Source organism: Larus michahellis, chromosome 5 (genome assembly GCF_964199755.1).
Source record: "Larus michahellis chromosome 5, bLarMic1.1, whole genome shotgun sequence".
NCBI classification, from domain to species: domain Eukaryota; kingdom Metazoa; phylum Chordata; class Aves; order Charadriiformes; family Laridae; genus Larus; species Larus michahellis.
Genome location: NC_133900.1, coordinates 2,392,824 through 2,416,596, shown reverse-complemented (window position 1 = coordinate 2,416,596; position 23,773 = coordinate 2,392,824). Strand labels below are relative to the sequence as shown.

Here is a 23,773-nt window from a genome sequence, read left to right as displayed (position 1 = left end):
TCCCATCGGTAAGTTCCCAATAGCTGAAAACTAATGTGCCAAACCCATCCAATTTCTAGCTGTTACTCATGCCCGGGGAACGAGATTTTCTTTGAATTCGATCCTGCTTTTAATTCCTCAAGCCAAACCCGGCCGTCTATTGCATTTGCACTCCGCAGACACGAGGACCTGACCTCTGCTTGGTTTGTAATCGCTAGTATCGCAAGGTTAACGTGTAATTTGGCAGCGCACTAAGTACATCAGTCTTAGCAACCAGAATTTATGATGTCTCATGAGCGCCTGGTAAAGAAGTTATTATTTGAATCACTGTTGTATGCTGAATGACAAGTTTTGATTTTAATTTTTAAGAAGAATTCCACTTAACAAATACTGCCTGTTCTAAATTGGCATATTGTGGTGGAACCCAAAACAAGCTGCTTTTGTTTATAAAGAAACCCTCGATGGCATGAAACAGACGCAGGAGGAATACATAGTTTTGATTAAAAGCAAAACTCAAGACGCCATTCTCAGTATTTAACTCTACGCCTAAGCCCAGGTCCTTGCAGCAGGTGGTGCTATTTTCTTATGGAATGACCAGGCTCAAACGGCTCTCAAGAGTTTTCCGATTGCTCAGTCGGCAAAACCATCCCGACACCGGTTACCAGTGGCCAGCACACACGTCTACGGATTTTCTGGCTTAGAAAAAACCCAACTGTGCGACCCGGGTTTGTGCCGCAGCTTCCGAACGCCGTGTCAAATACAGCCCTTGCAGGACAGCGATACCCAACTCAGATGGGAGCGATGCACTGAAATACGCGTTCCCCCGTCCAGTTCCTGCCCTTAAAAATGACAGGCACAGGGTGGAAGATTCAGCTATAAAATACCTACCAACGCACCTTTTCCTCTGAAAAATTTCATTTCACTTCCACGAAACTTCGTCCTTAAACCCAGAGGACAGAAACTGCTGAAAATCTGTCCCCACAATAACGGATTTTAAACCGTTACCCAAGGTCGGGAGCATAGCTTAAATTTTTCACCCGTGTCAGGAGGTATCGAGTAGCATCGAACCAAATTTTCCTGCGATGCGGGAAGCTTTCCATCAGACTCACCCAGCTTGCTCTACTGACACCAGCCAGGTTTTACCGACTGATGTGAGCCGAGGCTTTAGCCTTTGCAATGACTTACACCGATAACTCCCCCCTGTAAACAGCCTGATGGGACTGATTTCCCCCCCTGCGAATCCCAAACAAAAACCCAAGCGAAGTAAGGCTTTAATTCTAATGCCTACGATGATGACCAGTAAATCGTATTTCCTAGGATGCTCCATGTTACACGGAGGGGAGGAGGGGGCCAAAACGAAGGGTGAAGCGCACCAACAATTGCTCGGCAGCCAGTGGGAAGGGGCAGACCCAGCCCAGCTGAGGCCTCCAGCCAGTTTGCCCTCTGTAACAAGACCTTTAAGATCTCAGGGGCAACAAGATCTCCTTGCAACCAAGCCCTCTATTGGTCTAGAAGGATAAAGTCAGCCTTGCAGGTGAAAAACACGGGCCCAGAAACCTCTACCCTAGAAGACCATGGCATCACAAGACCTTTTTTCTTACGTTTTCGATGTAAAAAAAAATATATTCAGTGAGAACAGCAGCTTTGCAGCAGCTTTCTTGGTGCCAGCTGACACTTCCCAACTCTGCGAGCAGCAGATTCCTATCCAAGCGCCACTGCCTGAGATAAGCCTTTTTTCTTCCTTACTTAAGGCGAGTTCTGCGGACTCAGCTTTGCTCTTTTGCAGCACAAAAGAGGAAGCACAGAAGCCTTCTCAGCAACACAGCATGTCAAGGAGGAGGAGATTTCAGAGGAAACGAGCAAAGGAAAAACACGTACAACCAAGCTATATGCAAGGAATACACTGCTACCTTCTGGATACTGCGAGGCCAGATTTTAACTGCAATCTCTGCTCCCCTTCAGGGGATCACCGTATGTTGCTGCCAGCCTGACGAGGAATTTTAGAGACCAAGCTCTGCGCGACAGAGCTCTCTTGAATTGCCATAGGTAAGGCACGGCATCGCTGTTAGCGTTGCTCACTTCTACACGCAGAGCTTCGGAGCGGCAGCCACGAGCTGGGCAGAAAGGTACCAGACAAGGAGAACGCCTCACTGTTTGTATTGATGTAGAACACAATTTGGAAGGCACATGCAGTTAAACGGATACGCTACAGAGTTATTGGCCTTCTCAGCCCATATGCAAGTCATTATTCACCTGCGCGCTCTCCCCTCGCTTGAATGAAAGCCAGACCCCAGCGGCTCCACGGCAAACCTTGTACGGGGCCAGCCCCTTCCCCACCTCCGGCACAGGCGATGGGAATCTCTGGGACAGGGGAGAGGGCAGGGACCCTCTCTCCGGGCCTAAAGCAGAACAGCCCTCCTCGATCACACCGGTGGCTGTCACCCAGAGGCCACGTCGGGTGTGCCGTCACCCACCGTGCGGGCTGTCAGAGGTGCTCACAGCAGAAACCCGGCCCCTGGCGCTACAGCCGCAGCGCTTGGACCGCTCAGTCTTCAGAGGTACGGCTTCCTCACCTCCCTGCAACAACCCACGGCCGCAGGGACTGCCTGCTGCTGGCATGAAAAACATGTTTTAAGACATCCGTGGAGGCTGACATCACCGGCACGAACGTATTCATGTTACAAGGGGCATTTCCAGCCATCAATAAGCTGTAACGAGGCCGCGAACATGTGGCATGTTTACCTTTATAGAGGATGCACTGACGTTTTTATGGACTGCCAAATCTATCCCACGGGTGAAAAAGGATGCAATAACGAGGACTATTTAGTTATATAGTCATCATTAGCCATCATTTAAATGAGATATTAAAGGGGTGCCCCCGTGCCAGCGCACAGTTAAGAATGTATCAGTGTTTCCGTTGTAAAACTTTGTTTTCAAGGGTTCACAGCCCAGCTACAAAAGTTCACTGGAGCTGGAAGCTGGAACAAGTTCCAGAACAGGAACACAAATTTGGAAGCCAGATTCCTTCTTTTCTCCTACCTTTGCTCTTACTTGATTGCGGCTCCCCTCTTACCAATTTGAGTATTTTGCAAAAGGGAAACAGAGGATCCAGGTCTCTCTTTTTAAGGAGCATAAGGCTTTTGTGCCTAATTGGATTTATAATATTTTTTTTAGCAAAGCAGATAAGGTCACAGCAGCAAGTAACTCGCTATAAAAAAAGTAAAAAGTCCGCCCCTCTGATTAAAGCTATCAGCTACTTAAATAAAGAACTTCAAGAAGCAGCAATGGTGCCTGCTCAGGATCTAACTTACATGCGGACTTTATGATACGAAAACCGCAAATACGCACATTGCACACCATCAATGTGCTGCACAGTGGGCAAATAATCTCTCTCCTCTGTATTTTAAGCAGAAAGACCACAGCAGGTCTGAAAACTAAAGACAGTTATCGAACTCGAAGCTAGCATAAGCTAACCAAGCAAGGAGGCTGCGTGAATAAAGCACACAAATTCGGAGAGGACAACACGAAAAGCTGACTCTACGCCTTCTCACGGTCACAATTAATTCACCTGGTGGCAGCAGGTCAGCTGTATGGAAACCAAATTGTGCGCAGTCTGTCCCCTCGAGGCCAGAACTCTTCAGATGCAAGGTGACCTTCCCTAGAAACCGCGACCAACCGGGGACCGCGAGCGCAGGACACCCGCGTGCGCGACGGCACAGCCGGATGGGTGATGACAGCAGCCAGAAAATTCAAATTCTGGCTCTGGTCCCGAGAGGCCAGACCTACGGATCCTGCCCGTTTGACTCAGAGAAGGTTTGCAGATTTGGGCCCAGCCTGCCCGAATCGTAGCTTACCAGTTTTCAAGTTCCTGTGGCCTAAAAACTACCAGAATGCTGCTGCGTTCATTTTAGGTATAGGGGGTGCAGAAAAAAAAAAAAAAAACAAACCGCAAAAAAAAACCACCAAGCAAAAAACCCCCCCAGCCTCACCATCTCCTGCCCGAATGCTTTTAAAGCTCTCGTTACAGAAGACCCGTAATGTTGCTAGAGCTCAAAGAAGCTAGAATTGGGCCGGTACTGGTTTTTACAGGCTGATGGCGGCCGGCGACTCGCTGGTTTCCCCGTGCAGTACTTGGTTTCCCCTGTCTGCGTGGGCATTTCGTACCACAACAAAGCAAAGAAAGGCCTTCTGAAAAGGAGGAGAACATAGTTCTTAAACCACAGGAATTGCCCTAGGGGCAGGTGTAATACCTAAAATTACTTGAAATTCAGTCAATAAAAAAGAGTTTAAAGTAATTTCTGACTGTATAGCTTTACTATAACATCATTAGAGGGACCCTCCAATTAAAGTCGAGTTTTTTAAATGACTCATTTGCTAGACATGTTCCTTTAGCGATGCTATGATTAAAAGTGCTTTCAAGAGCGAACTGAAAGTCTTGCGTTTGAGGCTTTTATCTTCGTGCTTTTATTTACCCCGCGCTGTATCTTTCCTCCAGATCCCGAGCCTCAGAAGCTGCAGTTCAGCGCACCTCTGCGGGAAGCGCCCAAGGTAAGCAGATTTCTATCAGCCGGAGGTCTGGTCATCCAGCAGTTTCGCTAACTGGCAGCAGAAAAGAACAGCGGTGCGCAGAAAATGATGCGCGGACTCGGCCGTAGTTAAGAGTACGCTTGCCAGGACCGCCAGCGTTCAGCTCTAACTCACGTATCGCCTCACCTTCTTCCCAGCTGTCTGCTCAGAGGCACTAGGGATGGAAAACGACTCGCTGCTGCGTACCCGCAGGCCGAGAACCAGAAAAGGCTCTGTCTTAGGGTTTTTACTGGAGCAGAGCTCGCTGCGAGGCCTGGGCAAAGCGGGACGAGGGCTGCTGGTGTCACCCCCAGACACATCCCACAACGACACGGCTGCCACAGAAATCACCGGCTGAACGTCCACGACTCAAGCACATAGAAATAATTAGAGCAGTTAAGTAAATGAGTGCTGGAATGTAACCAGCTACATAGCCGTGAACGATGTACATCCTTACTTGACCTGTAACGGATTTGGGGCCTGGGGTTTCTTTCAGCTTTGTCACGGGCATCAAAGGTTCCTTTTTTGAGTGACTCAAACTGCACAATGATGTTTTGAGATAATTTAGCAGGATTAACGGCAAACAAATTTTCCTGAGCAGAAGATCACACGCACATTCATCCAAATCGAAGATCAACCCCCCAGCCCAAAAAACAACCCAGGAATAACCCAGCCTAGCCGTGAAATCCAGCCTGCGGGACATTTCAGGGCAGCAGAGGATGGAAACCTCAGAGGTGCCCAGACAGGGCTGAAGCTCTCGCCCTGTCCCCTCAGAGGATTGAGCCACGGAAAGAGAAACTTGCATCTAAGAGTTGTTAGGGCACTTCTTTTGATTAACCATGTCTTAGTTCTTTCTCGTTGTCTGTCCATTGCAAGACCGCAACTCCCCAATGCAACACCACTTTTCTTGGACTACAAACAGGGACGAATTTCAACAAATCCTACCCGTTCTTGGTCTCATCACACGTCGCTCTATCATACAGGGTCTCAGGTTTGTCTGGTGGTCTGCCTGGGAGATCCAGGAAACGTCCTTCCCGTGTGCCGCAGAATAGACAGAAGCTCCCCAGGGGAAAAGCGAGGACGGAAAGCTTTCACCGCCACATTTGAGAGCGTGTTTCAGAATAGAAACAGTTTCTCCCCTGAAAATATACAATTAAATTTCAAAACATACGGTTAAACCGCGAACGAAATCATGGAAGATTTCCTTCAAGGCCTCTTGCTGTAGCTGGGGGAGAAACGGGCAGATTCTCAAGGAAGTTCTGTCTTCTGAAGGGGCTGGCAGTGGGGATAGTAAAACGGGCTGAAGGAGTAATGGCACCATAGTTCATTAATTTAATTGGGGCAGCCACATTAAGGACCAGGAGAAGCCTGTGGTAGGCCGACATCTGCAGCTGAGGAGCGCAAGAGTCAGCGCAGAAGATCTGGAAACAAACTACCTTGGAAGGGAAACAGTGCGGATGTGCCGTGTCCACCGCAGTGCTGGCCAGGCAGCGGGCGCAAGGAAAAAGTCAGAAACCAGAAAAAGCCTTTTCACTCCCCCCACCGCCCCAAGGAACATTTGATCTAAGGGTTTTCTGGAAACGCACCGTTCTGCCATCAATAACCATTCAAAATGAGCTGTTGCTGCCTACGGCGAGAGAAAGACAACAGCTAACTGGTTAAGTATTTTGCATAAATACTTATAAAAGTGTCAAAAAACTTATAACCACTTCCAATTTATTGCTTTGGCACTTGAACTGTGAAAGTACCAGAGAAGGAGGAAAGGGATTAGTGAATAGTGTGTTTATAGGACTGCTGCCACCCAATGTCAAGTGAGAGTATAAATATAATCAGAAAGACCACAGAGATGGGATTTCAACCAAAGGCCTTCTAGGTTTAGAACAATAAATATATTTAAGCAGATAGGCTTAAAGGCGCAAAAATCACTCTGCTGGGATTATACCCCCCTTTTTTAATTTTTTTATTATACCTTCCCCTCTTTCAGCGAGGGAACTGCTTATTTCAGAACAAAGCAATGTATGTTAGACGTTGTATTGCAAAACACGCTCATGTTAGAAAGACAAGAGAATTCCCCTCTGGGAGCACTGACCAGGGAGTCCCAGCTCTCCATCCTCCAAACCCAGGGTAATTATGCCTCTATCCTCTAACACCCCTCTTGTGGACAGAAATACTTGCAGTAACATATGATGGAGAGCGTTTGCAGGATGAATCCTAAGACACCAAAGCCATTCAATTATACACGGTATTTGATCTCTGTGCAGAGATATCCTATAACAGACGTTCTTGTCTTTGAAGACTCTGAAGTAATGACTCGCAAAGAACCCTAAGGAAAGTCTGGCACGCAGCTCCCAGTTTTCTGGGAGAGGAAGGAATCGATGCTGGTCACCGAAAACTGCCAGACGACACTCAGTTTTACTGACAGATGCTTGTCTGGGAAAAGGCACTGGGTCAACCCACTCGTGCAATGAGAATTAAGAGACTGGCACATCGGGCTGCTCTGTACGGCGTGACAGCTGTCACGCAAACCCCAAGTTTTTGGGATGCAGTGGATTTGGGAAGCATATCCCGGCGGGGGTCACGTTTGGGTTCTGGCATTTCCATTTAGCCCTCGCCGACGTGAGAAGCGCAAAAAGCAGAACAGTGGCGTCGGGGGATGCGGTGCCGAGATAGTGCCATCTTCCCTTTCTGCTGGGACACCACTCTTTTGGGAGGCTGACAAGTCAAATACACCCCCCCCACCCCCCTTATGAAAAGTGACTTCGCATTTTTCATAAGTCTACCTGTGCATGCCAGCCTGTAATCATGGAGAGGTCCAAGTGCCACCGCCAAAGATGCTGAGATGCAGCATTTACTATGCACAAATTATGCTTCAACTAAAGGAATTTGCCACTGCCCCTCATTGCCAGTACTGTCACCAACGTCTCCAAATGAGTACTCTGCGGACAGTCTAAAGGATCGCCAAACCACGTTATTGCTCTATCGCATGCAAATCCGCCCTTGGTTTCAACAGAAGCTACACATGCAAAGCACCGATAAAAGCAGACTCCGGAGAGGATGTGTTAATTACTCCACTTCCCTCATATGGTGCTCAGATACCATACGGCAGAGACGCTGCATACAGAGTTGAACGAGTAATTAAAATACGGGAGACAATGTAAACATTATATCCTGAAACACGCTGCAGGAAGCGTTGCTTTCCTAACCCTTTTCTCATCTTCTCCCCTACGCCACTTCCCCGGGCGCCCGAGCGCAGGCGGCCGGCCGGGCGCTGCTGGCGCCCCTTCTCGAGGGCGTGAACCTTCATTTTTGCCGAACCGAACCCAATTTGCCCGCGCAGCGTCACCGAAGCACGGGTGGCCGGGCTCGGCCGGCCTCCCCGGTCCCGGTCCCGGTCCCGGTCCCGGTCCCGCACTCACCTGACGGCAGCGGGCGGAGGCCTCGCACCGTGTTGCCCCGGCGGAGCTGCCCCGGCGGCTCCTGGGGCCGCGCCGCCGCCGTGCCGCCGCTGTACTGGTCGTAGAGCCGCAGCATGTGCTCCGACACCGTGTCCCCCGCCGCCGCCCGCCGCAACTTGGGGGCACCTGCCATCGGCCCGGCCCGGCCGCCCCCCGCCCCGCCCGGGGCCACCCGTCGCCGCAGCCCCGCCGCCGGCACGTCCCCCGGCGCCGGGCACAGGCAGCCCCAGCCCAGGCACAGGCACAGCAGCCAGCGGGCCGCCGCCATACCGACCCTCTGACCGCGCCGGAGCCCCCCTGCCCCGGCCGGCGGGACCCGGGAGCCGGCGGGGTTCGCCTCGGGCGGACGGAGCCCCGGCGGCGGGTGGGGCTGCGCTAACACCCGCTGGCGGGGACTCCTCTTTCGGGGGGAAAAAAAAAGAAAAAAAAAAAAAAAAAGAAAAAGAAAGGGAGAACAAGCGGCGCGGAGGGAAGCGCCCGTCCGTGCCGGCGCCGGGTCTCGGTTCCCCCGGTGCAGGTTGTGGTGCGGTGGGAGGCGGAGGCGATGCCCCCGCCGCGGCCGGACGCGGCTCCGGGGAGTCCGTGCGGGGCTGTGCCGTGTGTGTGTCGGGGTGTGCCGGTGCGGTGTGTGTGCCGGTGCGCGGTGTGTGTGCCGGTGCGTGCCGTGCGGGTGTGTGAGTGCGAGCGCGATCCCGCCGCCCGGGCTGGTCCCGGCAGCCGATCGCGCCGCCCCCCCGCCCGGCCCCGGCTGGCTGCGAGCGGGAGGCAAAGCGAGGGGAAACCACCACCCAAAGGGAAGCGAACACACTCGCACAGACACACACACACCCACACCCACCCACCACAGGCGCGGAGGCAGAGGGAGACCTGGCTCTGGAAATGCAATCACCGGCGCTGACGGCGTCCCCGAGGGCAGGCGGGGAGCGGGGCGGGGGGATGTTCCCCTTCCCACCCCCACCCAGCCTCCTCCAAAGGCAGTAAAGTAACGCCACGGCAATAAAACAAAAATCACGAGTCAAACCGCGCTCAGCCCTCCCCCCGCCCCGGGCAATCCCAAGGCTCGGCTGTGCCCGGGGCGCTGGCACGGCCGGCAGGTGAGGGGATGCTCGGGGCTGTGCGGGGGTCCAGCCCGCCTCGGTGGCACCCAGCTCCCTCCTGCCACCCTCCAACCCGGCCAGGCCGTCCCCAGCAGCCCGAGCCGAGGGGACGGGACACCCGCCCTGCCCCAGTGAAGGAGGACAAGCCCCTTCAGGCACATCGTAACCCCTGCCGTCAGCTGCCTGGGGGCGGGCAGGGAAATCCCGCACCCCGGGACTCCGCGGCAAGGTGTTCCCCACTCCGCCGAGAGCGTTCCACAAGTCTCCTGCCTTTGCCGCTCTTCACCGCCAAAGGACAGAACTCCCCTCGCCAGCGCCACAGCACCAGGCATTACCCATCGGACACTGAATGCCGTCCCCTCCAAAATAACGCTTTGTAACGGACAACACGTCTTACCTCGTACATCTGGGGGAGAAACAGGGGAGGTGGGAGAGAAACCTTGCATTTTCATGGTTTATAAGTACGCCGGCTCACAGGAATGACTTGTCTCTAACCTGAAGAAGGGAAATAGGAGAATTGGCTTGCACGTTGGTATGTGGAGCTGAGCACACATCACTTCCAGCATGGGACATTCACGTTTTCAACGGGCTACAGAGAGTGCACCACTGCCAAGCACTAAACAGAACATCATGTATTGGAGGGTGAACTTGCCTTTCAGGTGCCACTGAATCTGAGATTGGTTACAGATATTCCAGCATTTTTAAGGGCCCGTCTATAACAACAAACAGCAAGTGACTACCGGCAGGAGGGAAAGAAAGGGAGGATTTCCAAAAGCAGAGTAATGATTTTTATATTCTTCTATATTTGAGTGCTCAAATACAACCCCTGGCAGCGTCTCATTTTCAAACAGTTTTGAGGCATCGAATTTGCCAAACGCACCTAAAAATATTATCCATATATGTACTAACACACAATTTCAATATTAATGCTTATGGTAAGATGAACTATACTTCTCACTTCTTTAAGACACTTACTGCAATATAAAAACTGTACAAGTGGACAAACATAATGAAAGCATTAAGGCTTTATGAAGCTTTTGGACACAAATAATAAAACCAATGCAGATCTCTGCAGGAAGAAAACAAAAATATTCAAACCGAGAGCTAAAGAACTCCGCGCAAGCAGCCATCTCTGGCTTATATCCATGGCAGAGCTGTCAATCCCAAAGAAGACTCTTTAGGCAACCGAAATACTGGAACTGCTATTTCAACTTCGGTCATGTTATTTTCTACTGGTGAGAGATGCGATTTAAAAAACAATGCCACACCACAACTCTTTAAATAAAACAAGCATAACCAAATCCTCTTTTAAACCTACAGCGCCAAATAATTGGCCGTAAGAGCGTGATGTTTTACACACACAACACGTCTCCCAAACTGCAGCCTGACTCTTGGGATTGGACCACTGTAAATCAGGAACGACCAGTAAAAAAAAATAATAAAATACTCAGAGACAGCCCGTATCTAACGCCACACTCAAGCAAAGGAGGATTAGGCGAGAACTAAGTTAAATTCAGCATGGAAGCTCAAGCACCCTCTTGCTGAGCTTTTCTTTAGAAGTCTTCTAAGCGTCAGCAGAAAGCCCTGTTTATGCAAAATTACTTCAGATTTTGGCTCCCAGAGCCTTGTCCCGCCACTTGACTGCGGTTGTTTAAGTTAAGTGTCTAAAATAGAAAGTTAGTCCTGTACAGTCTATTGTAGCCAGTGAGGAGAGAGAAAGAGGACACTTGGCACGAGGCAGAAAGGAAAAAGAGAATTCTCAGGGCATTAGGTGCCTTCTCTGAACCCCCCTTTTCAGACAGCCGCTGCAGGTTTTTCAGAGCGCTGAAGAACACGTGGGTTTAAAATACCCTTTGCTTCATGGGCTGTCCCTGCGACATGGTGGGATGCTCATTACGCGCAGTTCCGTGGCTCCCGCGGTTAAAAAATATCCCTCGCTCAAACTGGACATGAGATTTTTAAAAGCCGGAGCGCTGTGACTGCACAAACCAAACCAAACCAAACCAGTGCATGGAAGGAGTTACTCCTCATTAGCAAATAACGGCTGGCAAACTCTCAGACCTGACTTCAGAGATAACAGCACTCTTGCACTTCTCTATTCTTTCTTTTCCCTTTCTTCCATGCCAAGTGCTGCAAATCGCTCGCGAGTTCAGCGTTTGTTCAGAGAACAAAACTTTGACTGTGTCCGAGAGAGCTTACGGTTTAACCCCACAGGTGTCAGAAGGGTCCTGCTGATTCCCAAGAGAAGAGCGAGCCCCCCTGAAGCTGCAGATGTAACTGTACTGGTGGCACCTGCAATGGCCAAGCCGCGTTCCCAGCCTCGAGAGAGGGCCATGGGGCTTCCATTATAACTAGCACAGAGGCACCCCCGGCTCACCCTCGAAACAAGGGTTCCGACAGAGTCTTTCCAACTGCAAGCATCGGTGAGTGTCGCGGCACCCACCCCTTTGCCCTCACAGCTGCGGCATTTCCAGCCAGGAGGGAAACTCTGCCTTTCGGCTTTGGTAAAAGAATACGAAAGATCAAATTCGATGGGTTGTTTAGATAATGGCCGCATTCCAGCCGCTTCTACAGCCCTATAATAATGTGTTTGCATATAGCATTTATGGGACAGGATGGGAAGTGGAAAGAAGCAATTCCCAAGCGGAGGGGGACAGCAATGTGGCAGGAAAAGGAGATGCTCCCCCGGCGCAGTTTGACTGAATGCCTCAGGTGAAAGGATCGTGCAACCAGTATCGCCAAACGTGGGTGCCTTACTCTGCTGCCTGGACCAAACTCAGCCGGAATGAGAGGGAAAAGGACCCAGAACCAGTTAGAACAGATCCAGAACGTTAAGAATGAGACACTGACTTCTAGTTCATCTTTCTCTAAATCCTCCGTTAACGAGCGACAGCTCAATGACTTGTTATCGCTACACCTTTCGGGGTGGGGATACCCAAATACACATGACCTTGCTTAGCATCCCCCAGCAATGGACCACTCCTGCCTTGCGGTGAGACAGGCCCCAAGTCAGGGCTACACCTTGTTGGGGGGCTCTGGGAGGAGGGAAGGGGGCTACAAGCTTCACTGCTTCCCACATCCATCCCCCAGCAGGATGTAGGCAGCAGGGAAGCTCCTTTAGGTACCCACCAAACCGGGCAGGAGCCCCCCTCCCTGCGGGTCATCCCCCACCTCTTTACGCTGCTCTCACGGGGCAAGGAGGGGCAGAGGACACTGAAGAATCTGCCCTTGTTCTGGTCTCTAGTGACTGTCTGCACAGCGCATGAGATATTCCCTTGTGCAATATTCCCGTCCCTGCAAAACCCAGCAGGATGGTTTAACGCTCCTATCAGTACGAGCAGACTCCAAGCTTGCATTCCATCCTGCTCCCTCATGCATGCTAAAATTACTCCATAATTCTACTAATAATAAATACCAGGCTTACCATGCAGCACTTCAGCAACGTACTACGCAAAACCGGAGCTTACCAGGAATTGAAAGGACTATCTGTCTTTCTGGGATGGTTTAATCTTCATGACCCCTCTTTTCTGTAAGCCTTCTGCTGCGGCTGACCAACAAGAAACCAGCTAATCCCAGCTGTCACGGTCATTTTGCTGGAACAGCTGCCTCAGAACCGGGAAGTGTCCCAGCATCGCTGGCCGAAGCAGCGTTACTGGTTCTGGTGGGACAACGCACGCCCAGTAAGTGCGCTACAGACGCAAGCTTGGACAGTGATGCTGCGCCGAAAGGACCCTACTTGAACCCTAACCACGGCGAAACGTGCAGTCTACCGGTCTCGATCTAGCAAGTGAACCAAGTTTTGGAAGGAAAAAGCTGTGCTTAATTGAAACTAAGCAGCTCAAAGTCCACAAGGGGGATTTTCTATCCATCTTGTTTTTGAAGCACACACTAAACGTGTGCTCAGCACTCTGCAGAAAACATTCCTGGCTACGAGCTTGCATTGCAGCTCTGGGTTCACACAGCCAGCACACGGCAAATACACTCGGAAGTACCAGTTTTCAGCACGAGTCAAGGCACTATTAAAGCAGAGGAAGGTTTTTTTTCCCAAAGCTCCTCTGGACAACGACTGCAGAAGAGCAGACAGTCAGCGGACAGTGTTTCAGGTACTTCTGGAATTCTAACACGGCCCCACCACACGCACTCGCTATTATTAATCTCTGTGGGGATTAAGACACCTAGCTTTAGGTGCGTGTTTTCTAGCCGAGTGTCCACGACACCCTTCTCGTCAATGCAGGCAGGAGGATCTAAAGAGCTTTTCACCCCACTTGACAGTAGGCTTTTAGTCAGCCAGTTTGCTGTCCTTGCCAAGACGCTCTCGGAGCTGCACCCCCGTGACTCTCAGCTTCAAAGGCTGGAACGGTGTTCCCGAGTCAGACCGTGAGCCCCAAAATCATTCTGTAGCCTTCCTCTTCAGGGGCCGCCCGGTGAAAACAGGGAAAAGAGGCTCTCCAGATTAGTGCTCGCTTTTGAAAATACACACCTTGGCACCCAAACTCCGCATCTGAAAGAACTATCTGAATTTGATGAATGGTGGGAAGAACATAATCTTTCCTCAGTTGATGAATATTCATCGCTGCTGGTTTGCACGTGCCATGGCCTTTGACGAGTTGGCAGAAGCGGCTCTGCTATCCTGTCTGCCATGGCTTGTTTTCTTTCTATCTGTCCACGTTTATTGCCAAGATATGGATGTATTAAAACACTGAGAGGTAGGCAAAAGGATCTGGCAAAGTGAGAAGATGGTTTATTTAAATGAAATATTTCGGTCAAAATAAATTGTGGTTGGTTAGTTTGGATTCTGACCACCTCCCCATCTGAAATTCTCCACGGGCATCTTTTCAGCTCAGTTTCTTTTAACGTTTTACGAACAGCAACGAGGGCGATGGGAAGAACCTGTGGTTTGGTTTCCAGTAGATTATTTTGACACTGGCGCTACTTCCAGAATGGAAATGTAGTTCTGCAGTTTTTCTTAACGTACTTTGTGGCCTGAGTTCTGCTCCAAGTGAAGCAGATGGGTGCTTTAGCCTGGTTGCGCTGGTTGGCCAAGTTTCACAGGGCCAATATACTTCATAATACAATGAGGTCAGCATCTACTGATAACATTCTGCTACTGAGCTTTGTTCTCTGACAAAACTAATTTTAATTGAGGCGGCAATTTCATGTGCTTCCAGTTTAGCTGTTGGTTAAAAAAGGAACAGGTTAAACATCTATCTTTTAAAAAGCAAATGGCGAGCCCCTTGGAAGAGGCTCCGCTAGCTCTGTTTTGGAAAGAAGGGAGAAACCAGGATCGGCCACGGTGCTGCGCTGACATTTGAATCTTTTCTACCAAAAAGGCCAAATGCAAAGGTCAAATCGGAATCTCTTCCCAGAATAACGGGAAATTCAGACTCAGTTTCACCCAGTACGACCGCAGTCTATGCAACAGATCCCCGAGTATCAGAAACTAATCCCCGTCGCCCGTCGGTGCAAAGCAGCTCCCAAAGAGCTGATCTGTGCCCTTGCACAGGAGAGACAAGGGGGCACACGAGGAAAAGATGCTCCTCTGCGGTGAAGAGGAGACGTACCAACAGTCGAGTGCCAGACAGTCCCACTTCAGCCTCTGGGAAATCACGGACCATGTCCTCTCGGGACACGTTTCTGGGCACGTGAGGGAGAAGAAAGTGACTGTGAACAGTCAGCACGGATTTGCCAAGGGCAAATCGTATCTGCCCCACCTGATGGCTTTTTGTGATAAATTTGGCGGTTTTTTCTGAGACTTTTAAGGAGATACTCATTCGCCAATCAAACTAGTATCACGACACTGATTTAAGCCGTAATCTTTCTCCTCATGTAAGCTTTTGACCTAGGATGTGCAAAAATTGTCAATAAGCGTTTTTAAATTTAACATCTCAGCTTTTCAGCTGTTAGCAGAGCTGATCCCGATTACGCCTGAAGAGAAACTCAGGGTAACGAAATATACCTGAACTTGTCCCAGAACGTGGGTCTGTCTGGTGACAGCCGATGTGCACCCTGATCAGCTTTTTGAGTCTTCTATTGATAAAGGCAGAACCAGCCATTTAGAGGGCTAAGAAGGGTTAAAGAATGTGTTGAGCCGTAATGTTGATGCAACAGCAGTAAAAATGATTTGTGCAGAATGAGATCTAGTCTCAACTTGGTGCAGAAACACTCTACGTATTTTGCATTTTTAATGGAGATGACTAAATGTGGTGTTAATTTCTTATTTTTCTCCCTCCCCCTTGTTTCTGTCTTGGTTTGCCAAACATTAGCAGCTCAACGGCATAACCATCAAAGCAAGTGTGGAATAAAAGCTTACCTACCTTTCCTGTGTTTATAAAAACAAGGCAAACATTTCAGTGTGATATACTGACACGCTCCACATCTCAAAACACTGTCCAACTTCCTAAATCGCTTCTTTGGAATAGCCGTATAAACTCATCTGCCTTTCTGCGCAGCATACAAATCATCTTGGTACAAATGTACAAATCAAGTCTTAGTCAGTCTGGAGGGCAGGTCTCTACACAAAACAGCTGCAGGGGCATGAAAAGCCACAAAACAGGCAGACGGACAAAAAGAATAACCACCGCCACACGGGACAAATGTCTGGGTACACACTGGTGTGATTATGGAGTGACTCCATCCTATCCAGCTCAGTCACTCTAGATTTCCATCTGCAGAGCTAACAATTCGGACTGCTACAGATAATCTGGTGGGTTTTTTTTTTTCTTCCTGGCTCCCCCCTTCTATTAAGGAATAGGAAAAATGCAAAGAAGTAAAATAATGCTGCTCCAGAAGTAAGCACCAAACTCCAGCTGGTGCAAGCATGTGCACATGTGTGTACAGATACGCTTGCAGGCAAATATTCGAGGCAAAATCAAACGGAAACTATGTGAAGTTCTGGCTATGCGTAAGAGAGCCTGACTGTCTTCCTCCCCTTTAATAACACAAAAGTTACTTGCCTTACGATTGGCCAGGACCGGACTTTCCAAGCTGAGCACCCACCTTGACTCATTGTGCCCCGGTACTATGGAACGAGAGGCTCAGTGGGTGCTTCTCATTAGTTCTCGCCCGTGTCAGTGAGGACGGGTTATCCGCAAACATCCTCCTCCCGAGCCACGGCCAGCGCCGCTCCAGCCGGGTCCACAGATCCCGCTCCATCCCAATCCACCACAGAGTCTCCGGTTTGTGAGGCAACCTAGCCTTTTTATTCCTTAGCCCCGGGCACGCAGTAGGCTTCAATCTTAATTAAGTTTATTTAAATGCTGAGCAACTCCCGTGCCACTGTCAGGGCCAGCCTCGCCACCCTCCAGCAGACCCTTGATTTTTGGGTCTGCTATTTCAAACCTCCACCAAAAACTTGCAGGTTTCCACTTTTTCAGAGCTCGCCACGTACTGCACATACCTGGTAGCTTCACAGCTATTTGTTCCCTCCACACAGGCATTCGGAAGTCCTGGGGAAGAGGAAACCACAAATACTCCTTCTGGGGGAAATGAAATAATTACATATTTGCATAACAAAGTGATATTAGCAGAATCTGTTCAGCATGTGAAGGCCAATCCCACACTTGCGCTTACTAGTTGCCTGGCTTTCGGGCTTTCCAGAATTTACTTACAAAAGCAATCTCCGCTGCTGCGGCTCCTGTGTCCAGCTCTCCTTGCTGTCACAGGGTGAATCCCCCCCGCACCCCCCTGGCCCCTCCAGCCTCTGCCACATCTCTTCGCCTCTCTCGGATGGGCTTCCCCATGTTCTGCTCTGGCAGGGCTCCTGCCACCAGGCCTCTGGGTCACTGATACCAGCTCTGCTCCTGGCAGCACGTCTCCGGCCCCACCGAGTCACCCCCGCCCTTCCTAGACCCATAATCTCTGGCTAAGGGGGGTCCCTCCCCCCAGAACCCATCGCTCCAGAGAAACCTTGTCTCTTCTCACGGGGTTTGGTCTGGTGACCCCATCAGCAGAATCCTCCGCTGTCACCTCTGAACCACTCGCTTACCCAACGCCACATCCCCTACATCCCTTCCGTACACACGCACTCCCATGTACAACACTATGAAGTTCACAGCCAGTGCAGGAGAACACCAAACAGCACGTCGGCCAGCCCTGCTTGGAATCGCACTTCGCGAACTGCAACAGCTTGGGGAACAAGGCGGCCCTTGCTCTTTGAACCTCCTTGCTCTTGGTCCTACAGATGTGTACGGAAAACAGCCTTTCGCTAGGTGAGAAACCTGTACCAGATGGCCGCTGTGTACAGCCATTCCGTATCTCCATGACACTTGCTTTTTACGCTGGCTGGACTGGGTGTTTGCTCAGGTGGCCGCACCATCCTTCCCACTGGAGGCGCCTTCCCAGCAAAATTCCCTCTCCAGGTCCCGGAGATCACATCTTTCTCTCATCACAGAGAACTTCTGCTGTGGGATCTGTAACAGCTCTGCTTGGAGTCGAGCTGAAATAAAACATGCCTCGAGTGAACAATAGCCAAATAACAAGAGCAATGTTTTTTCTTCTTGTAAAGAGCGTGTACTGCACGCAGGGCTAATCTGCATGGCTTCGGCACATTCAGCACCTGTGTTTTTGTTTTCTTTGCAGTGGGAACAGTGGCTTGGCCTGCACTGCTTGTCCCTGCCTGCCTTGCGCAGAATCGCCCAAAGGGTTTATTCATTTTTAATCTGATTTCTTTTCTGTCTGTGGGGAGTTAGAGTTAATGGAGGATTTTCCCCTAGAACCGTTCTTTCGCTGATGGCCAAAAGGAGAATACTTAATAGAATCGTTGAATAATGACCAAGTTGGATGCTGCCTGCAGATCATCTTGTTGTTTATAGGAGATGGGTCAGCTACTGAGGGGGTGCTGCCGTCCCCCTTTTCCTCCTTGCAGCTTTGAAGATGCAGCTCGATAGTCAAGGCCGCTGCTGGAATCACGAACCCGGAGCTCGTGAAGCGCTGCCGTGTTTTCTGAGCCCATGCCTTACTCTACAGCTACCAAATTCAAAAGTGGGATGTAATTACCGCCACTGCTCGGGTTCCTCAGACAGCTGGCCTACACAAAACCACTTTCGGTCGGAGAATGCGAAGCTGCTGATGCCTCTCCGTCAAATCACAACTGAGCCCACCGGAATTTCATTTCACATTAACACGAGTTTCTAACTATGTCAAAGCATCCTGCCGTAACAGGTAAAGAGCAAAGTACTTCAGATTCCGGTGTGAAATGACTTTTCTTTTCAAGGCATTGTATTTTGTACTAATTAATAGCTCTTCCTGTGATTCTGCTTGCGGCTCAGGATGGAGCCGTTCACCACCAACCTCGTGCTACTTTTCAGCTTCACTCTGTTATCCACAACATCAACAACAACATCAACAACAACAACGCTTCCGAACCTTGTTGCAAGACCAAAGACCCAGACTCCACATAAAAAGAACAAAACTATGATTCTGGCAGGGGAGGTAAAGAAACATAAAAGAATCCAAAACGTACAGAGGCTAATACAATCTGTGGCCCGTAACTCATGTACGCAGTTTAGACGCGCTTGGAAAATGCTGCACACCCCCCCCTTCCCCCCACCCCGGTATAAAATCTAGAGTTGTGGGGATCCTTCGCAAGGATGCGCTTTCCCATTGATGCCCAAAACCGATTATCTTACGGCAGTGGGCAAACTCTGCACCTGCAGCCAGTAATATCAAGATCAGCGACGATACCAGAACATAACGGAGAGATTTCCATTCACTTTCGGTTTATAGCAGGCAATAATTTCAGGCTGGACAGTTTGCATTTGTTTCTGCTAAAAAGTCACAGGGCGTAACAACGCACAGGGGAAGCTTTGATGTGGTTATGAGCCCTTGGGAAGCTCCTCTCCTGATTTACCACGTGTTCTGCATGTCCACTTTGCCGGCTGTCTGCCCAGGGCTCAACAGCGATAAGATGTTGGAAAAACCACCCCCGACGTTTTCGGGAAATGGAGCGTAACAGCACTTAGTTGCTTTCAGGCACTATCCTGTTCGTCTAAAAAAATTAACCTTTCCTTTAAAATGCAAGCCGGGCTGCAGAAGGGTTTGGGGACAGATTTTCACTTACAGAGGAGGCTGCAGTTGCTTCCCGTTGGGATTGGCAAAGGACTGCGACACGCAATTCGGGAGCTTTCACTTACGATAACGCTGTAGGGTCCTGAGTTTTGAATGTCAGAGGAGACAGAACACCGGGAGAGGAGCTCACGGGCAAGGACAGGTGGGAAGGAATCAAACGTGCTCGCTGAGCGGCCAGTAATTCTGTGAATTACTCCGTGAATACCTTTCTTTCATTGCAGATACCACAGTTCACTTTTTGTCACAAAGGAGGTTTATCACCCAAGCCAGAAATAACATGAAATTACAGTTCCATAGGAGGTCAGCACCAGCTGCAAAAGATGAGGCTTCCTACACCTTTAAAGCCTTTTCGTTACCTATTTTTAGAGATACACAGTGCATTGGTGCACTCGCTGACCTGCAAACACATAAAGCACAGTTAGATCCAAATTTCCTCCCATTTTCCACAGAATTCTCCTAGACTTCCTGCTCTTCTTTCAAATTAAGAGCATTCATTAATAAGATGAAAACCAAGGAAGATGAATTTGCGGAAATAACTTCTAAAGTTGAAAATGCAATTCTACTAAGTTCTACTTCACGTTATTTATTATCATTCTAAGATAACGTTCTCCAAGCTTCTGGGACCACTTTCCAACTTGTTTTTTTTAACATTATTTTAAAATCCGATTAGAACGAGAAAGAAAAATGATGATTCACTTGTCGAGAGGAATGAAAAATACAATTCATACCCTTTCCACCGATTGTCCCTTCCACCAGCCTTCATAATGAGGATTTCAAACTCTACAGTGCTCAAGAGAAGCACAACCCAACGTTTGCAAAATGGCTCAGGAGCTCTGATTTTTTTTTTTCTTGAAGAAAATACATCCTAAATGCTAAGCTGCACTATAAAGGCAATTTTGCTTGAATGCTACAAAAATATTTGTGAGTCAATATCTAGCCATCCCCTTGGGCTGCCTGAAGACACAGGGGCAGTGAAGCAAAGCTGAGTCAACGCCAAAAGCCTAGTTTTCAGGTGAGATGCAAGCAACGATGGAAATCTTCATGTCTGGTAGAGCTAAAAGAGGGCAACCTCTAGGAGCACCAAGGTCAGGAGAAGCCTGCCCTAACAGCGCGAGGTCTTCCCTCTGGAGATGTAGTTTCCAATACACGTCCCTCTGCAAAATCAAAGAGCTACCGCAGTCCTGGGCTTTTGTTCTTACCGTTAATTGCCCTGGGAAGAGGCATCGTTTGCCTTCGCCTGTTTGTTCCAGCAGGCTTCTAGCTCGGAATTTCCACCCGCTTTGCTGTGAAGGGCGGGCAGCAGGCAGGATCTCCTGACGGTCCACATCTGCTGGGTCTACAGCAGGGGGCTCTGCTGGCCCGGCCACGGAGGCGGCCACCGAGGCTCGGGGAGGAAGGAGAGGAGGCCCAAAACCTCCCCCAGCCTCGCCATGCGCCAGGTGCCTCTCCCCAACCTGGCTGCAGCTCAGGGATGAGCAAACGAACCTCCAGTTCGCTGCAAAAGTTTCAGGGTGCTATGGGATGAAGTGCTCTATATAAAAGCAAGATGTTACAGTAAAAGATTTTATTATATTTTGGAAATGGCAGAACTTCATAACATTGAAAGTTTTATGGGAAAGAAAACAAGGCTTCTAAGTCTCTCCCAAATTATTGCAGCTTTGAAGTACCAACTTTCACTTTGTAATTGTTGGAACGCTCCTTCTCCTTGCAGTAAAGGGATCTTTAACGCGCCAACTGCTAAGACCAAGGCTCTCAGCCTTTTCCAAAGGGAACACGCTCGTGATGAGGCTGGCAGATAAACCTCACCCTATGGTAAGCCTAGCAGCGCTGCTACCATCTTTTTTCTTGCCTGAGTTGCCTCGCTTGTCCTTTTCATAAATTCACAGCACTGAGGCCAGAAAAGATCATTAAAATCACCCACTCCCTTAAAGAATAAGGCCCAGAGAATTTTATCCAGCTGCTTTTTGCCTTAGTTTCCTCTGCCTTCACCTCCGCATCCTTTTTCTTTTCTCTGTAATTACTGCTTTTGTTTCCTGCTAGTTCTTTCTGCTGCTTACCTTTGTGCCGTTTCCCAGTTCTCCAGTACGCAGAAGCGACGGTGGTGGTTACACCAGCTGGGTCATGTAAGTACGGGCAACTTCCCCAGGTGCCCTGGGAATGGAAGAGAGTCCCGTGGGCCATCGCATTGCTGTTTGAGCTTCCGGCAAGTTGCTCCTGGAACAGCAGCAAGAGCAGGAATGGATAAAAAGTGGCCTCTGAGGAACAGTAATGCCATCAAAATGCCATCAAAATGCTGCAAATTTCTTTACATTTACCTGTCTATTTGGTACAACTTCTCCCCGCGACCTTGTGAGTGGCTTGGTCCGTATTAGACAGTGTTAGCTGCTCAAGAGAGGTCCAAGCCTACCTGAAAAAGAGTCTCCCAGGAAGAATTTAAAACATCCCGTTGCTGGGGAACTACGGGACAGTAGTCTCGTTTCCTTACTCCAGGAAAGGCTGCAGCACCGCTGTCCCAGCTGCCCTGTTGCCTTAGGAGTAGTGGGAAAACCTGGGTCCAAACCTTCTGTTTTCCCTTTAGGTGCTTTTGCAATTCACACACCCCATGGACTTCACAAAGGACAAACAAGGGGCCCAGACACAGCAACTCTACATCCAGTATGGGGTCTTCCTTCCACTTTACTTCCCTCAAGGAACGAGGCGCAAAACAACTCCAAACCAGTATAAAAATCCCCCTTCCTGGCCCTGAACACAAGGTAAAGATCTTTCAACTGTTTATTTTTCTTCCAGATGACTTTAAAATAGCTGAACAAATCACTGGGAGAAGAGCCACACAGACAGACCTTAGGTCCCTCTTCTGACGATGTGGTCATAGATAACGACGTGGAGATAGAGATGTGTTTCAACAGGCGTCCGTGTGGTGTCGTCTCCTGGGTAGGCCTGAAACACAGAATGTTACAGATACTCAGAAAAGCGAAAAGACATGGTTTTTAGTTTAACGAGTTATCTTCTTCCCTCGGAACATCAAGTTTGATAAATAAAACTAGCTCTGAGGGTGGGGATTTCTCAGTGAGGATTAATGTCCTGGCGCCGGGCAGTTTGATTCTCCTACAGTGCTTTTAGCAGATGCAAAGACAGGGATGGAGTTCTTCTAGCTAAATACAACTAGGAACGAGCGGACCGTCGAGTGATCAAAGAGAAGGCCCGCTTGCGAAGACCAGGCAGCTGGGGTTCAAGCTGAACCCCCACGAGACAACTTGTGCTGATTTCAGTCTCGCCCATCGCAAGCACTTCTCAAAAGCTTGTTCTCCATCAGCGAGGGTTACGGAGATGCCAAAGCCGGATGGATCCATGGGGACTCACAGGCCGGTGCCCTGCAACCTGCAGGGACACACAACGTACACGCACAAATGCGTCTTATCGTGGCTCTTGGCACGCGAGGATCTCTCACATAGACACCGAAGAGCTGGTTATTCGTTACAGATGTTCTGCAGCTGCAGGAAGTTGGACTGGTGGCCCACTTTCAATGCAACCAAACACATTTTTAGGTATGCATTTTTGAATTTCTAACAAACCAATGCACTTATTTTGAAATGCATATAATTTGATATTTTGTACTGTTACTATTCATACACAACCATCTTCCATGGGAAGCACATCAAAGAAACCCTCATCCTAGACCAGTTCTGTAGAAACCCAAGCAAATTATTGCCCAGCTTAGTTCACGTTGGTTTTGAGAGTAACCAAAGCTCGGGTGTGTTTGTCACATCCAATCTGTAGTCCAAGGACTACAGTTGTAAATTTTAAAAAAGTGTGGTTGGCACCAGAGGAACACAGTTGGTTTCCTCCAGAGCGAAGCTGTCTATAATGTTACAACCCATTCAGTTCTCAACGTGAAAGACAAAATACCCGCGGCAATTTAATCAGCTTTCAAACTATGGCTGAAAATGGAACGTCCGGGTACGATTCGAGCATTTGCTTTGTTTGGATCCAACGGCTATGTAAATAATCGGTAGAGAGCAATCAACTTCAGCAACAATAGGATCAGAGCCATTTTTAGGGGAAAGCGAAGCATACGTTTGTGCTGTCAATCATCTATACGAGACGCAGAGCCCACAACGTTCATCCAGTTTATAGCACTGCTGAGGCACAAGTGTTTTCCTTTCTTCCATTCAATTGCAAAGCCTTCTGAACCATTTACTGCACGCTAGAGGAACACAGCTCTCCACAAGAAGATCCATCTAGTGCCAAATTCCTCTTTTGTGAGGGACGGGGTTTAAAACCCAAGTTTGACCCTTATGCCGGTGACAGTCTCAATCTGCTACAAGAACTAAATGACCTTAATGGGCCCGCTTTCCTTAGGACTTGTCAAAACTCATATTAAAGCAGACGAACAAGGATTGTGTGCGGTTGGGAAAGGAATTCTGCCAGTGTCAGTGCACCACTGCAGAAGTGCCGGGGCAGCAGATGGCCCACTTGTCAGATGCAGGATCTGATGCTGCTGTCTGGATTTGCTGGTGTTCAGCAGGCCCTGCCAGGGTTTGGGATATCACAGTTCCTGCTAGTTGCAGCTTCTGTTTCAAAGTAGCCTACTATTTATTTTATTTTTACCCG

At 49.4% G+C, this 23,773-nt stretch overlaps 2 protein-coding genes across 5 annotated transcripts in view; both read right to left on the bottom strand.

Annotated features, from left to right (window-relative positions):
• BMP3 (bone morphogenetic protein 3) overlaps positions 1-21,370 on the bottom strand; it is a 30,686-nt gene extending 9,316 nt beyond the window's left edge. Inside the window, exon 1 of one of the 4 annotated variants that reach the window (XR_012587196.1) lies at positions 7,962-9,000. Coding sequence is in view for 3 of the 4 variants with exons in the window: in XM_074588693.1 (XP_074444794.1) it covers positions 7,962-8,268 (307 nt within the window). In the remaining variant the exon portion in view is untranslated. Of the gene's footprint in view, positions 1-7,961; positions 9,346-16,493; positions 16,567-21,219 lie in introns of those variants that run through there. The other 3 variants (XM_074588694.1, XM_074588695.1, XM_074588693.1) reach the window with 3 other exon arrangements.
• CFAP299 (cilia and flagella associated protein 299) overlaps positions 21,220-23,773 on the bottom strand; it is a 196,919-nt gene continuing 194,365 nt past the window's right edge. The window contains exons 6-7 of the mRNA XM_074588696.1: positions 21,478-22,099; positions 21,220-21,376 (exon numbers count right to left, since the gene is read on the bottom strand). Coding sequence (XP_074444797.1) covers positions 22,004-22,099 — 96 coding nt within the window. The 3' untranslated portion in view covers positions 21,220-21,376; positions 21,478-22,003. The remainder of the gene's footprint in view (positions 21,377-21,477; positions 22,100-23,773) is intronic.